The sequence below is a fragment of the Actinia tenebrosa genome, unplaced genomic scaffold, assembly GCF_029948245.1.
Source record: "Actinia tenebrosa isolate PJP-AT-01 unplaced genomic scaffold, QUT_ActTen_1.0 PGA_scaffold7__59_contigs__length_16204524, whole genome shotgun sequence".
In the NCBI taxonomy this organism is placed as follows: domain Eukaryota; kingdom Metazoa; phylum Cnidaria; class Anthozoa; order Actiniaria; family Actiniidae; genus Actinia; species Actinia tenebrosa.
Genome location: NW_028292584.1, coordinates 11,378,364 through 11,395,202, shown reverse-complemented (window position 1 = coordinate 11,395,202; position 16,839 = coordinate 11,378,364). Strand labels below are relative to the sequence as shown.

Here is a 16,839-nt window from a genome sequence, read left to right as displayed (position 1 = left end):
TTTCATCGAGAAAAAGTGTGATTTCTTTTGTATTTACATGTTAGCCTCACATCATCCACGATACTTTTAAGAAAGGTCCATTCAGGCTTTGCTTGATTTGATTGACGAATAGTTAGTTAGGTTGGTTACTACTTTTACATTGACTCACTACATAAAACACTACGACTTTGTTAGAAAACAAAATCAGTCGGTGGAGGAGAGTCCGTATGGAGAACCAGTTGATGCAATACGAGTGAGAAGCGTAGCTCACACATCTGCAAGCATTGCTGATTATGCCACCGTGGAAGAGACTGGGTACAAACCGGTTATCACTTCTAAAACAGTACAACAGCCAACACGTGATGAGACATCCAGTTCAAAGAAAGTGAAATCTAACGTGAACCCGTGTATGCTATAGTCAATAAAAACAAAAAAAAAAAAAAAAGGTTGGTTTGCATATTTTTTAGGAAAATAATAAAATTAAAATGAATATGTCCGGATTACTTTAAATACACCATTTTCGAGTTCGATATTATTATTCTTGTCATTGTTTCTTTACTACAGACTCATTTACTCATTTTTCCAGTGCTTTGAAGGGGCATTTGCAACATATTTATTGCATTAAAGTTTTTCTGCCTTCGAAATTTTGGACTGCTGGGTTCGTTGGTCTGCGTTAATTGAAAGAACTGGATTGTTCAGTATTTTATTATGATTAATTTACCGAGAAGAGCCGAAAAAAGTTTATGAAGTTTATATTATATTTATTCAGCATGAATAGAAATAAGTAATTCAAAGATCGTATCTCCGCGCGCCCATGTAACATCCTCTATATTATTAAGAAAGAAAATTCATGCCTTATGTTTAACGTTTGAAGATTCCTGCAATCTCATCTGGTCGGCATTAGCTTTGTAGGTATTGGTGACTGGCTGATCGAAATACGGCATATTTTAAGTTACCAAAGCAAAATGTCATCTAATGACAATTTTATTGTAACTAGATTATTGATCTTATTGCAATGTCTTTTATAGCTTTTTAATAGTATGTTCTAAAATAATAATTAGATATATAATAATAATAATATTAGATATATATATGAATAAATTAGTAATCTTCTGAAAAAGAAGGGGAAAAATTATACACAACATATATTATTGCATACAGTTCGGCAAATTGAGGCCGAAAAAGCTTATAGCAAAAATATATCGCCTTTTATAGTTTACTAACAATAAACTTTAATGATTCTCAATATTGCCTCTCCATTTATTGCTATTTTTTTTATCATATAGTAGTATGACTACTGTCTATCAAAAATGGTCTTTTATTAGAGGTCCCCCCACGACTAAGATTTCAAATTGCTGACCCCCACCCCGTCCCCCCTTTCCATTTCTTTATGTTAGGGTGTATATTAAAATGTCCACGTGGTCGTCCAAATTTGCAGTAATATATGAAAACCAAGAGAATACGAACTAAGAGAAGGAATCCTACGTATATAGCCTTGTAACCATCATGTGCACAGTTTGATGCTATTTTTAGCTTGGAGATATTTTGAGCGAAGAACCTGATTGGTTGATTTTTTTGAGGGTAGGCGGCTTCTAGTATTGCAAGTAGCAAAACCCTGTGTTTTTGTCGCTTTTCGTGCCCAAAAATGAGGCATTAAATGAAGCATTATTATTGCGCGGGCATGGTAACGAGTTAAAAATAGCATCAATGATTCTAAAAATAGCATCAAAGTGTGCACATGATGGGGCACGGGGATTCCTTCTCTTAGTTCATTTTCTCTTGATGAAAACACTTTACATCGGTTGACCTGTGCATTTTCAAGAAACGTCTAGCATAATTTTAATGAATGGTACTACGGTGTGTTGCTTGTGACTCACAGATGAAGGTAAAACTACAAGTGGAGTAAGACAAGGTAAGTATATTTTTTCTATATATCAATCGCCTATACATTTTTTAGTCTTTTAGCAAGCAAAGAAATGACGGTATAGCGATAGTTTCGGGAAGAGCTTAAATACGAATGCGATTCTAAGCTATGAATATGTAAGAAGAAAAAGGAAATAAAGTATATGACTGCCACAGATCTTTCTGGGTAGGGAAGTATGTGCTTAGAATTCAAAACATTTCTAAAATAGTTGAAGCTATTGGATCGAATATTTAGTTACCATTCGAGTATCGAAACCGGCCATAACTGTTAGAGCAAATATATTAGGATGTATCTCTCCAGCCCATGGTTTGTTATTGCTGTTCATTTGATCGAAGGGGAAAATGTCAACAACTTATCAACTGTGCTACAGCAGATCAACCATTTGCAGGGCAATGATATGACATAGTTATTAAGGAAATCACTTCTCAAATGTAAAAATATAAGATTAGGAAGGAATAATTGTCAGTAAATCGAGAACCAAAATTCCTATTTTTATTATTTTTAATTTTTCAATGCCTCTAAATATTCTTAGTCTTTTAGAACACAATAATTAATTAAATTTATAATTCATAGTTGCGAGAAAAAGGTGTTGTTTTTGAAGCAAAGTATAGGTAAGGTATATATGTAGAGCATGCATGAGTATTAGTTGTTTGTGTAGGTTTAGCTTGAAATTTATAAAAATGTAGCTACATTGAAATATCGCTATGTAATAATTTCCATGTCTTAAAATCGACATATTTGAGTGAACGAAAACCGGTTCAGACAACTGATATAATGTATGTACAAGCATGCAAATCATGACGTACAATTTATGAGGACATTGCTTTGCATAAAAGATCAGTGCTGTGCCCATCCGTTTTGGTGGAACGCTTCTTGCAATGCTATCGTTTAACGCGAACAGTCGGTTAGAGGACCTATTAACCGCTCGTCACAAAAACAGAGAGCCTTATTGATTAAGAATACTTTAAAGGCGAGTCTTTCATCCTTCTGCATTATTGCATGTCAGTAATCAATTCATGTCAGACACTAAATATAAATCGTTATAAGGTAAACAAGACTAAAAAGGTTAACAACCGAAAGTTATTTAAAATAAGTGAAAAACGAAAAATGTCCAGGTAGCAAATAAACAAAATGATATTTGCCTTTGGTGTTAAGGCTTAGAAAATATGCAAAGTTTGAATGAATGAAAGCAGGAGACATGCGTGGCAGAAGTATGGACTTCTGGAAGGTGGCCATTTATGTATGCCGTACGATAAAAAATAAGATGGGGTGGGGGGAGGGGTGCGAAAAACAAACCAGCCACAGCTTTGAGCATTGCTAAATCTTTACGAAAAATAACATGCTATCGCGATGGGTCCAAGCTTTTTCATCACGCATGTTGTGTCAAATGTCAAGTTATTTTTATGATTTTATGAATATATATTGATTTTTAATGATTACAATGTTTTCTAGCCCATGCAAGACTCACGATTAAACATTTTGACATTTTTTCTCTCTTTCCCTTTCTCTTTTCAGTGGGTGATTGTTGGTGCCAATATTTCAATTCGATGTCAATCAAGAGCACCTCTCATGTACACTACATTGACGAAAATTGGTGATAATGGAAATTGTACCACCATAATCACATTGCATAGGAACACCACACCTATTTTCTACAATGATAGTAACGGTATGAAATGCATGTATGTAAATGCGCGCCAAGATGGCGGCCTCTTTTTCGGCTCTGCACAAATTGATTTTAGTGTTGTCAATTTTGTTCAATGTTAACTCAAACGCTGGTCGTAGTTCAATTAGTGCTCCATCCTTGTACTGGAAAGGTTTTTCGCTAAATTTTAACCGTGTGACCTGTTCTACAAAAAGAGGTTTTCTTCAAATCGTCCCATTACAACATGGCACAAACATGGTTTCCCTTGCCGGCCTGCTTCTATCTGGAAACGATCTCAGTAAAACCGATTCCATCTATTATCAATTCTTCATTTGCAATAGACGTCATAGCAGCCATGTTGGAAGAATTTGACAAAAGATTTTTCAATGAATTCTTTTGTTATATCTTCCAACATGGCGGACATCCCTTTTGTTATTGTGCTCTCTTGCGATTGATTACAAACCAAGAATAGACTCGACTGTAATTACACAAATTTGCACAAAGAACATTCCAAGGCGAATCTAAGTATATTACGTCCAATAAAGCCGCAACTGTCTTCGATTCAACAGAATGTTCGTATGGCAATACGAACGCTCAATCAATCTTTAAAAAGTCAGCCATTACCATAGATATTATTCAATCTAACAATTTGGATATCTTGATTGTTACGGAAACTTGGCTCTCTGTGAATTGTAAACAAAACGCCTCACTGGCTGAGATTCTTAATCAACTCAAAGAGTATACAGTACGACATGTCCCAAGAGAGGACAGAAAAGGTGGTGAAATTGCTATATTCATGAAAAAGTGTTTTGTTTTCAATTTGAATACCGAAGTCAAATTTAGTTCATTCGAGTGCATGGACATGATATTATCCTTCAGATCTGTAGTCTTCGTCTTGTGTCAGTCTAAAGACCACCGCCATCAAGAAAAAAACCAAATTACACCTACACAATTCTTTGTTGATTTTTCCAGGCTCGTCGAAACGTTCACTTCAGACTCCAGACCTTTGATTGTTTGCGGAGACTTTAATATTCATGTCGACAACACCTTAAACAATGATTCGCTAAAGTTCCGATTTATGTCAACGTGTCGAAAGTCCTACCCATCGCTGTGGTCACACCCTTGATTTAATAATTACAAGAGCTGATGAGAACATTGTTCTAACATCAAAGTCCTTCCTGACATATATTCTGATCACCGGATTGTAACCTGCAATTTACATTTCCCAAAGCCGCCTCGATCAAGTACAAAAAGGCCAAAGTTAGAATGTATTTTCATGGGTACCGAAAACATAACAAGACAGATTTATCGGGTAATGTCGATAAAACTCGGCGACGAATTTTTGCTTACCGTTTCTTATTTTCTGTCCCTCTTTATTTTCCAGCAGGCAGTCGCAAAGACCATAGTTCTAAACAGGTCTAAAGCCTGGATGCAATCGCCATCTTGGGTTTGTTTCGTAGTCGGTTTCTATCAAATATCTACTTTCTTCAATAAAATCAGAATAGTTGCTACTTTCAGAGTATTCACTACTGTAATCAGACAGAATTGACGTGGAATAAAAGGTTTATACGACTACAGTATTCTAGCGATGCAATAGGCCCTTCGCAGTTAACGGTCACGTGTCTGTACTGGACTGCAAAATTTTTGTTTTTATATTAAATTGTTGATTCTTTTTAGCCACTTGTAAAAAACTGAATGAAAACATGTGTATCCAGTGTGTTTCGAAATGCAGTTTTATTACGATCTCTCGAAACAGGTTGTAGAACGTTTGTTTGCAGTCCAGTAACTTTTCACCCATGTGAATCAAAATGTTCATTCAGTTGCTCTCAGTGAATTAATCAGCACGTGATTGCTAAGCTGCAAAGGGCCTATTAGTTTTCTTATGCTTTTCAAGTGCTTTCAACACACGAGTCCCGTAAATGACGTGACGGCCGACTAGTCCCAAGCCTCCACGTCGCTCGGCATTTTGCTGCTTTTTGGGAACTTCTCTATTCATGATCCTATTCTCGCACTTCCTTGTAAATCCTGCTCACTCGACCCTTTACCTACTCATGTACTTAAGCAGTTACTGGATAACCTTTGTCCTTTTCTCAGTAGTATCACTAACCTTTCCGTCTGATCTTAAGTTTTCTCTTGTTAGACCACTTCTTAAAAAAAAAACAATCCCAATCCCAAAGTCTTCAAATATTATCGACGTGTTTCTAATATTCCTTTATTGTCTACGGTATTAGAAAATGTTGTGGCATCTCAAACAATGTCTTACCTTGAATCTAATGTGACAGGCGTTCCGTGATATAGTATGCAAATGAGCGATGTCATAGACCAACGCAAGTAGACTAAGATGGATTCTAAAATTAAAATTATCGAACTTTCCCATAATTGTTGTAATCTTGATAGTAATTGCTGCAGCTACAGGTGTTTTGCTGATCATGAGAAGAAGACACAAAAGGTGGAGAGGCGGGAGGACAACAATTCAGTTTGAAGAGAAACTCGGCTACTTCCCGTTTGACTGCCGGAGAAGCAACTTTAGATACGACGAAGAGTACTAGATCGAGTACGAGTACGAGTTATTCAAAACTGGATCCGTGCACGTGCTTAACACTAAATCGCAGTCGATTCCCGATTTTTTTTTTTTTTTTTTTCAATTTAAAGTTTCAATCTACGTACAAGATCAAGACTACAAAAAGATAGTGCCTCTCTTTAAAAGTTTAAAACCTCATAGTTGTACTCGTTGTCGTTTTTCTTCTCGTCGGATCTAAAGGTCTGATTGCCCTGCTCGTCGTGCTTCTGGGTGATTGGCAGAATACTGGTAGTGCTGCTAAGCAGTCATCCAGGCTTGTCACTTCCTACAACCATCCATCTACGCTAAAGCAGTACTTTTGGATAAGTTTAACCAAATCATTTCTTTTAGCATCGCAAACGCTAAAAAAAAATATTTTTTAAGTTACTGGAGACCTTCAGGGGTATGTTTGTCTTAAACAAACTCTTTCTACGCAAAACGTTCAACAAAACCCCCTAATACTATATATCGTTTTAAAAATCATATGAAAAAAAAATCGAAAATATTATTATTTCAAAGTGATTTTCTAATTTGAAACAATGCCGAGCTTTAAACACAAATCGGGTACGTTCCGTATCGGTGAATGAATGGAATTAGCGTTAGCGCGTATAGCCAAAAGAACCTCACTATGTTAAAAAGCAAAAGATAACCTACAAAAAGGGGTGCGCGATTTTTGATATTTTGAGTATTTTGTCTTTTATGCGGTAAAACATTAACCGGCATTAAAATTTTTTGACGTTCCAACTTTAAAATTCAATTGAAGAAATAGAAAATGCGCGCGCGTGCTGTGTGCTGTCATAAAGCACGTGGGGGTTGGCAGAACACGAGAGAAGTGTTAGGAGAAGCACGACGCGTAGCGGAGTGCTTCTGGACACTTCTCGAGTGTTCTGTCAATCCCCAAGTGCTTTATGATTGCACACAGCACGACAAGCAAGTTTTTTTATTTCTTTTATAAAATACAAATTACAAAAGTAGACAGGAATGACGCAACTGAAAGTGCGCGCGCGTGCAATGTGCTCTCATAAAGCACGCGTCCCAAACCAATCAGAACGCGACATTCATAACAGCTGTTTCATAAAAAGATATATAGTTTTATGGGGTTTTATTCAAAGTGTTGCGTATAGAGATTCTTAAACGAAACATACCCGTGAAGGTCTCCAGTAACCTTAAAATGTTTTTTAAAGGGCATAACTAATACCATAACCTTTTAATACAATAGAAACCACAAACTTGTAGTACTGATTTTGTTTATAAGCACACACACATACACACACACACACAAACACACACACACACACACACACACACACAAACACAAACACACACATACACACACACACACAAACACACACACACAAACACACACACACACACACACACACACACCCACAATCTTTAGTTATAACATTTTTTTGTGTGTGTTTTTAAAATTTTTAATCGTTTTATTTAAGGTTAGCCATATGAGTCCTGGATTCTTCTAATTCGTTTGTAATTCCATATGCAAAGTTAGTTTAACTAATAAAGATGAAGTTATTTTTTCTTGCCTGGTGCAGTGTTTGTAAAAAAAATATATAAAAGCTGTTTCGGGATTTTCTGCGTTCAAAAGCTAGTAGTGGGGATCATTGTAATTGGGCACAACTATGTTCTTGATAATGCTTAATTCTTACTAATGCCTGCCGCTTCAAACCCAAATTTTCTTTAACCACCAACGATTTGCCGTATGATATATTTGACCTTGTACTGTCATGTGAAGAGGTATGAGCAAACAGCAGATCCATTGTTTCATATGGAGCTCGGAATGGTTAACGAATTGAATGATTAAATATAAATAATTATTTTTCTTAAACTTTCTCAATGTGTCTATTTTTGATCTTTTGGTTCTAGGGATTTGGGATTTCTGTTACACGGAAATAATGAATTTAAATCATGTTAACAATTCTGTAGTCGGGACAACCTAAACATAGCAAATTGCTAATCGAAGGGAATGACCTATGAAAGATGTATGGGCTGTTTTACTGTACACTGTTCACCAGAGAGAAAGAGAATGCATTACTGGATCCAACACACCCCCCCTCCTTCTACACCCTCACCCCTCAAATTGTAAACAACTCCGACACCTCAGTTCGGCTTTAACCTACCTTTGCATTTTTGGTTTTCTAGATTTAATAAAGATAATGAAAATAATGTTTACAATTCCTGAAACAAGTGTTACGCTCAGCCAGATAATAAAATTAACCGATTCTACAAAAAAGGAAAAAAAAAAGTATTATGGGGAGTAATTATCAGTAGGTTATCAATACATGGATGCAGGCGAGCAATCGTGCCTGACTGATAACTTAGAGCGTTTGTTTGTTTTCTTTTTTGAGATGATTTTCTTTTTTTTTTTTTTTTTTTTCGTTTGTTTTTTTTTTTCAAGGATTTTTTTCTTTCTCTGCCACCTATTTGCTTTGTTTTTTCCCCGTTCTCTTTAGAAAACCAAATTAACTTTAAATCAGGCCCGTAGCTAGGATTTTTGTTGGGGGGTGCTAATTTACAAAAAGTGGACCAACCATATACTTTATTTTTTAAAAGTCCCATAGGACGCATAGCTATAGAAAAATTATTAAAGTAAAATTGAGTTTTACGTGAAAATATCATACCAGCCAAAATCTCACTTGCTTAAAAAGCGGACCTTTAGCTCGCGCTGCACCCCCCCTAGCTACGTGCCTGTAAATAATATATGAAAGTCTACTAAATACCCTTAATGATGCTACTGCTGCTGCCCAAGGATCTCTTGTATTTCTGATAATTTCCTCTGCATTGACCTGTTATTAACAAAGAAGATTTGAATTATGAAACTACTATTGCAATGCTCAAATAATTGAACAATCAATCAATAATTTGAACAATTAATTGTCGGTGGTGATATGCGATGATGGTGGTGATGATAATCCTGATGATGATTGATGATGATGATGGGGATGGTGATGATGGACGTTATGACGATCGTGACAATGATAGTAAAGGTGATGATAATTGCGATGATGATTGGGGATAATGATAATGGTGATGGTTGTGGTTATGTAGATGGTGGCGATGATGATGGTGATGATAATTGTTGATGATGGTGATGATAATTGTTGTTGATGATGATGATGGTGATGTTTGCGATAGTATTGGTGATTATAGTGATAGTGATGATGATGGTAATGGTGATGCTAAAGATGCTGATGATTGGTGACGATAGTGCTGTTGATGATCTTGCTGAAGATGATGATGGTGATGATGGTGAAGATGATAACAACATAATCATCAACATAATTTCTTATTGTCAAGTAATTTAATATTTTTCCAATATAAAAGTAGATCAGCCCAGGGCTGTTAGAATTAACATATGCCATAAAATAAGGAACTTTGTACTTATAATTTTATAAATCTTTGGTAAAAATGGCACTAATTATTTAAAAAGTTCAAGTTCAAGAATGATTCATAATATTTACATATTTGCATGACTGTAATATTATGCCATGCAACTCCAATAGTATTCTCAGCGCGACATCTATACATCCCATAATCTTGTTTACGCGTCTTTGTCAGTACTAGCTCGCTTCCACCTGGATACGACGCTGTCCCAGTTGAAAATATTTTACCATCAGCTGTATACCACGTGATATTCGGCAGAGGGACACCTCTTGCAGCACAGCGTAAATGAGTTGTGTCACCCAAAATAGAAGATACGTTATTCCCAGATGACAAACGGTTATCAATTACTGGTTTATCTGCAATATTGAAAGAATGTTGTTAATGTCATGCTGGTCAAATTAAGATATACCAATAGACCTATCACGAATTCGCTTGACTGATCACGAAACAATGGTTTGAAGTGGAGATTGAACTTGATTCTTTTATTCATCAAGTTCAACCTCGACTTGAAACCAGTGTTTCGTGACCAGTCAAGCGAATTTGGGATAGTTTAGTTTAGTTTAGGGGAGATGAAAAAATATCGATAACGCGCGCGCATAAAAAGAAAAAGACAAGACGCCATTTGGTATTTCCTTCATTTATTAGAGTGGTTAGCCTGTGGCTAAACTTAAAATTTCTTTATAAAATAATTGGAATATTACGCGCGCTATGATTGGTCAAAAACCATGTTTAATGAGAGTATGAAAACACGCTATCATCATTTTAGCGCGCGCGAGTTTGCAACTGTCAGATTATAATTTATCGCGCGCGCTCATTGATCAGTTTGAAAAAGACGGCACGCAGGGAAAATTTACTTAGGCTTTGGGTTTCTTCCATCTTTTCGCGCGTTTGTTATTTTATAAAACAAATCAACAAATGTTTTCCGTGTTTGATACGTCCTCTAGTAGTGGAAGATCCGGAATATCATGCTTATCAAATTTTCGCTAGTTCTAACGACCTTTTATGACCCTAAGACAAATCTTCGTTGTCGTTCGCAGAAAATATAGAAAATAATGAGTTCTTCAAGTCAGCTCTTTAAATTTTGACACACTATAAATTAACCTCAATCGATTTAAATATAGATTATATACAGCTTAATTTATTGTTCACTTTATTAACCTTATCTCTGATTACCTAAGAACACTCATCTAACCAAAATTCGATAGTTTGGATAAATGACTTATCTAGTGCTTTTTAATAATAATAATAATAATAATAATAATAATAATAAATTATTATTCAGGAAGCCTACTTCACATAATGTGTTTTACAATAGGGTCCTGCCAAATAAATAAAACTAATTTAATAATAAATAAAAAGATATAACTAGCTAAAAACTAGTGTGAGCTGCGTCGGTGTTTCTAATGAAACAGTAATGATGAAAAGGTAAATTATACACCGTGAAAAGATGAAAAAAATAGATGAAAAAACTTACTTTTTTCATCTTTTCACGGTGTATAATTTACCTTTTCATCATTACTGTAATAATAAATAAATCTAAAGGACTAAGAAAATCTAGATATAAATATAAAAATTTATAAAAATACCCTCCCTCAAATCAACCATGCTAGCAGCAGGAAAACACTCTTAAAGGTCAAAATGATTCAAAAACTCTTAATATGAAAACTATCTTACAATAATCAAATCCCCTCCCCCTTTATAAACTTCATAAAAGTTGTAATATCCCTAGCTTCCCGTGCTTCAGATCATTCCAGTCATTACTAGCGAATCACTAGCGAAATTAATTGATGTCCAGTGTCCCCAATTACGCTTAACTGCTGTCTTACGAATATTAGACTTAACACTGGTATTATACCTATGAATATGTTGCTGATACCTTAGATCAAACCTATGTGAAAAGAGGTTGTTCCTACATTTATAAATGAAAATTAGATGATGCATCTTTCTTCTAATCTTAAGATTAACCCAGGAAAGACTCTGTAAGGCAGCACTTGCAGAAGACCTATAAGAAAGGTCCAGGATAATACGCACAGCTTTGTTCTGTAAAACTTGTAAATCTGACATTAAGGACTCATTGCCCCGATCCCCCCAGACTATATCAGCATAGTCAAACAATGGCAAAATACTAAGAATTATAAAATAATAGCCTACTGTGGATTGGAAAATAATTCTTAACGCGCTTAAGCAACCCTAGCTTTTTGTTTATCTTAGATTTGACATAGCCAATGTGTTTATGCCATGATAAATTCTTATTGATGACTACACCAATATACTTGTAGCTCTGCACTTCTTCCAAGGGAACATCCTCGATGGAGAACACAGATTCTGCAGATGATTCAATTATCATATGAATTATTGAGCCGCATGTTATACGTCATAACCGCCATGTTGGTTGACGCAGAATACAAAGCATTCATCATCTTCTCTTGTTCGAACTACCAACATTGCGGCTGTTTCGTCGTTATTTATATCTCTATGAGTCATGTGGTCGTAACCCAAGAATAAACTTTTGAATACAGTCTGGTTTTATCTCAAATAATATGAAAGTAAATTATCCATCTTATAGTACACTCAACAAAATTACTCGACTCTGATTGGTCGAGAGGAGTACAATTATAGCGTTAATTGTACTCCGTAGGAGTACCAAATTAAGTCGTTATGGCAACACGGCCAAAACAATGTCAAAACAATTATTTTCTATCATTCTGTACTTAAAAAACATAAATAAAATTTTAAAGCCGTAAGAACTAATCCTTTTTATGCATTTCAGTTGCGCGATGGACTGAATAGACAAAGATGAACGGCGTCGCTTCGCATTTTTTACTGAAATTTTGTTGAGTGAACTATAAACAAAAAATCGCACGATCTTCTCGTACAATTTGGAATTAATAGATACGAGTAATGTTTTGAAAGTTCTTTAATTGCACGAGCCTAAAGGCTCGTGCAATTACAAGAACTTCCAAAACATTACTCGTGTCTATTAATTTCCAAATTGTACGAGAAGATCGTGCGATTTCCTATACAAATAATGAGACATTTAATAATAATTATTAGATCATGGGTTCACCTGATTGTAGCATCAATTATTAAGACGAAGCGGTTTTATCTCTTCCAGTCAAAAGCATTCGGCACATGACACAGCCTCGATCGTGATAGTTCACGTGACGTTTTATTTTTAATAGTTTTCTTTGTAAAATTATAGTAAACTCAACAAAATTACTCGACTCTGATTGGTCGAGAGGAGTACAATTATAGCGTTAATTGTACTCCGTAGGAGTACCGAATTAAGTCGCTATGGCAACACGGCCAAAACAATGTCAAAACAATTATTTTCTATCATTTTGTACTTAAAAAGCATAAATAAAATTTTAAAGCCGTAAGAACTAATCCTTTTTATGCATTTCAGTTGCACGATGGACTAGAAATCGGCCGCCAAATAGACAAAGATGAACGGCGTCGCTTCGCATTTTTTGCTGAAATTTTGTTGAGTGAACTATAAACAAAAAATTGCACGATCTTCTCGTACAGTTTGGAATTAATAGACACTCGTAACGTTTTGAAAGTTCTTTAATTGTACTCGCCTAAAGGCTCGTGCAATTACAAGAACTTTCAAAACACTACTCGTGTCTATTAATTTCCAAATTGTACTCGAGATCGTGCGATTTCCTATACTAATTGCTTATTATATTTCCAAAATACTCACATATTTTGGGAAAAGGAAAGAAAATATTTAGATCTGTGTGTAAAATATTCAAAAAATAATAAATTAGCAATTTTGAAATATAAAATAACGAAAAAATTGACGCAGGGAATTCGGCCTCTTCCAATTTTGTCAGTCCTCGGAATTTTTTTCATTCAATTATTTCCAAATTGGACAGCATATAGTCTTATTACCTATACTAATAACTATAATTTATCGTGCCTGCTATACGATTGGCACTTAAAAGTTAAATCACGCCCTGTACAATTATTATTGTGATAAGCATTTGATATCCTACTATGAAAGCCACATACCTGTCATTTCAAAGGACGTGCAATTTGTCTCATTCCCAAAACCGTTTGACAAGTGACAGCAATACTTTCCTCCTGATGCTTTACCAGTGATGTTGAATGACGTCACACTGGAATTAGCAATTGTTCTGTTGGTGTCCTTGTGTATCCATGTAACACGAGGTGCTGGATGTCCAGAGGCATTACATCTTAATGTTATTGAATCTCCTTGTTTGCCATAAAGGTTTGGGGTAAGATACTTGATACGAGGTAAAGCTACAGACAAAAATAGAGAGAGGAAGAGGTTAAACGATTACTTACGTTCTTGATCATCTACTGACCAAATAGCCTTTAGCTTTATATATCTATATCTTCTATTTATTCAAAGGTTTAATGGTTTATATTTTCACACTTGTCTCATTACATACTTCGAGGTATTTATAGTGGTAGAGTGCAAGGCTACAACTCAAATGGGTTAATGAAGAAGTGTCGTTTACCCTAGCAGTACTCAGATGAAATACAGTTGAAAAAACGGATGGTTTTATACTGGAATTTATGTGCATAGTTTCTATAATTGGAATTTACCAAGGTAGAGCGGATAGCCTCACTTCGATGCACGCTCATTTAGAATATCGCTAAGACGCGGACTCATTGCAATAAGAGCTAATGATTTCTAAGTCTGCTGTTATTCTTGCATAAAAATGATTTTTAACCTGATTTGAATGTATCGCGTATGTATCGCGTGATATGTTTATTGGTCTATTAATTGTATCCATGTTGGAAATTACTGGTGATTCCTGCAATCTGATTGGCCCGATCTTAGCAGTGCGATGTAATCATGATTCCTGCCAGTTTGAGCATGAAATGGCACTGTTTTGAAGAGACAATACAATTGCATAAATAAAACATGTTTTATCGCAGAAAAAAGAAGCCAAGAAAAAGCATCAGAAAAAAAAAAAAATTAAAAGATGTAAAAAAATCAGGGAATTTTTCAAATAAGATACAATTATTTTTGACTAAATGTTGCATTCCAATTTAATTATATATAAATTTAGTATTATTACAAGAGATTTCAAATTGGATATGACGGCAATTGAACTTCATATTGCGAAATTTCGATTTGAAATCAAGCTTGTGCCTATTAACACTGAATTTGCACTCACGCTACGCCGGTCTTGCAATTTTGTAATCACTCTTTGCATTTCAGACAAAAGTGCACTCCACTCCGTCCATTACCATTATTTATTGCCTGGCTGCCTTTTTCTTTTTTTCTTTTTCTTTTTCTTTCTTTCTTTCTTTTTCTCTTTTCTTTTTTTTTTTCATCGTTTTTTCTTTTTTTCATGTATCATCAAATACTCACCATATATGAGAAGAAATGTGCATGTCTCATCTTTATCACCACCACATTCAACCTCACAGCAATATGATCCACTTTTATCTTTATCAACATCAGGGATGATAATTGTCACTTTTGATCCACCAATAACAGAGAAATGAGGAACTACATTTTTCAATGCATAATAATTTTGTTCATTTGCGTTTCGAGAGAATAGATGTCTATTGTTGTAATAGATTCTAGAGGAACCAAAGTCATTACATTCGTAATACCACTTGATGTGAACAGTAGAGCCAACATGTCCTTTCGTCCTCTGCGAAGGTAGTGAAATCCACTTGAACCCGTCTGTTGGACACAATATTTGTATTCAATTTAAGATAAATAAAGGACTTGATTTTGAATGATTTCAATTGCATTGCAAAATGTCAACTGTCACATCATATCCAAATCCAGATAAAACTATATGAATCTTTTTCTTGCATCACAGCTATATAAATTTAGGAACACAAGCAATCGAGAAAAACTATATGTTTTTTTTTCTTGCATCAACACCAATGGTGAAGAGCAGGGTGCAGAAATACCGCAGTTTTTTTTTTTTTTTTCCTGCTGATAACTTCAAGTATCGTCCTGCAAAGATGCAGACATCTTTACATTAAGACATTTGCTCTATGCCAATTAAGATTGTTTTGTAATAGATTCTGAAATTACATCGATTCTATGTCAGGGGAAGCCTGTTGAAAAGACTGTTTGAAGTGCTTGATGCCATTTGGTTTCCAAATTTAAAACATAGTGTGGTCTATTAGGAAATCCAGAACCAAATGTCTATCGAGAGCTAATTTAAGGATGAATTACTTTTGTTTCTAACTTCAACATACCTGACAAGTTCATATACGATTGAAGGCAGACAACAGTAAAAATGAGGCGGAAGGTCAGCGGATAATAATTCATCCTCTTTAATCTTTGATACAAAAAGGCAAGATTCGATGTATGTATGTCTTTAGGAGGTGGGGAAGAAATTTATCCAGTAAATAAACTCATGAGATAACGAAGAAAAGGATAATACTAAAAAAAAGTATAAATTGATAAATACTAATAAAAAAACATGTAGGGTACTATTTAAAAAATGCAATAATAATCTTAAATAAAAATATATTTATCAAGTAAACAATACTAATACATAGAATAAAATACCTAATAAATCAAATACAACATAAAACATATTAACCTTTTTGATCAGGAGCCTTTGTCGTATCGTTTGCTTTGTTCCTTTTTCGAAACAGCAACTTCACCGCAAACTTATTTGAATAAAAAAGCGAAAATCATGACTGCATGGAAATCCTTGACAATTCAAGATTTTTTGTAGAGTGATACAGTAAAAAGATACCCTTTCGGAAAACTTGGATCCAACATGGAGTTTGACTAGCTAAATTACAGTAATGGTATGAACACTCGAATTCGAAAAAGATTTATTATATATTATCAATTGATACAGACGTTTTTCTTTATTTATGGCACCCAAACACCAGTCATAATATAAACCACAATTCGAAACAGCTCCCACGTGCTTTTATTTGTACTTTTATTATTATTTTGTTTTTTGTTTTGTTTGTTTTTGATTTTTTTGTTGTTGTTGACGTAATAGGTATGGTGACATGAAAACCCATCTGTTTATTTTAATTGTGATTCATTGTCTCTTAATTCGTACAATACGGCTTTTTTTCTTATAAGCTACACCTATTACAGTTGAGCTGTCATTTGATCTAAAAATAAATAAATAAAATGAAAGAAAATAAAAAATACTGTTATTCGTTGTGAGGTCGAGAAAAAACTAGGTTGAGTTGGGTTGCAATGCATTTTGGGGCTGTTTTAGGGGAAGATCGGAATAGAGGCCATATTTGAAATATATTCCCTAAAACAGTCCTAAAATTCATTGCAGTTTTTCCCTCGACTTCGACCCAGCTTTTCTCTCGACCTCGGAATGGCTAATAATACGTGATAGGACA

General features: G+C 34.8%; 1 protein-coding gene across 1 annotated transcript; it reads right to left on the bottom strand.

Annotated features, from left to right (window-relative positions):
• Positions 1-7,608: 7,608 nt before the first annotated feature.
• LOC116288888 (limbic system-associated membrane protein-like) lies at positions 7,609-16,103 on the bottom strand. The gene is made up of 7 exons (XM_089039620.1): positions 16,062-16,103; positions 15,712-15,794; positions 14,861-15,181; positions 13,525-13,776; positions 9,588-9,866; positions 8,847-8,912; positions 7,609-8,349 (listed from the first exon to the last, which is right to left on the bottom strand). Exons 2-7 carry the CDS (start codon positions 15,782-15,784, stop codon positions 8,243-8,245), a joined length of 1,098 nt encoding a protein of 365 aa, XP_088895746.1. The 5' UTR covers positions 15,785-15,794; positions 16,062-16,103; the 3' UTR covers positions 7,609-8,242.
• Positions 16,104-16,839: the final 736 nt, after the last annotated feature.

Excerpts from the sequence above, each read along its gene's own strand:
- LOC116288888 (XM_089039620.1), bottom strand. The coding sequence starts at position 15,784 with ATGAATTATTATCCGCTGACCTTCCGCCTCATTTTTACTGTTGTCTGC. Across the intron at positions 9,867-13,524 it reads CACGTCCTTTGAAATGACAG|ATAAACCAGTAATTGATAAC; the intron begins GTATGTGGCTTT and ends TCAATATTGCAG. Across the intron at positions 8,350-8,846 it reads CAGCAGTAGCATCATTAAGG|AATCGGTTAATTTTATTATC; the intron begins GTATTTAGTAGA and ends CCTTTTTTGTAG.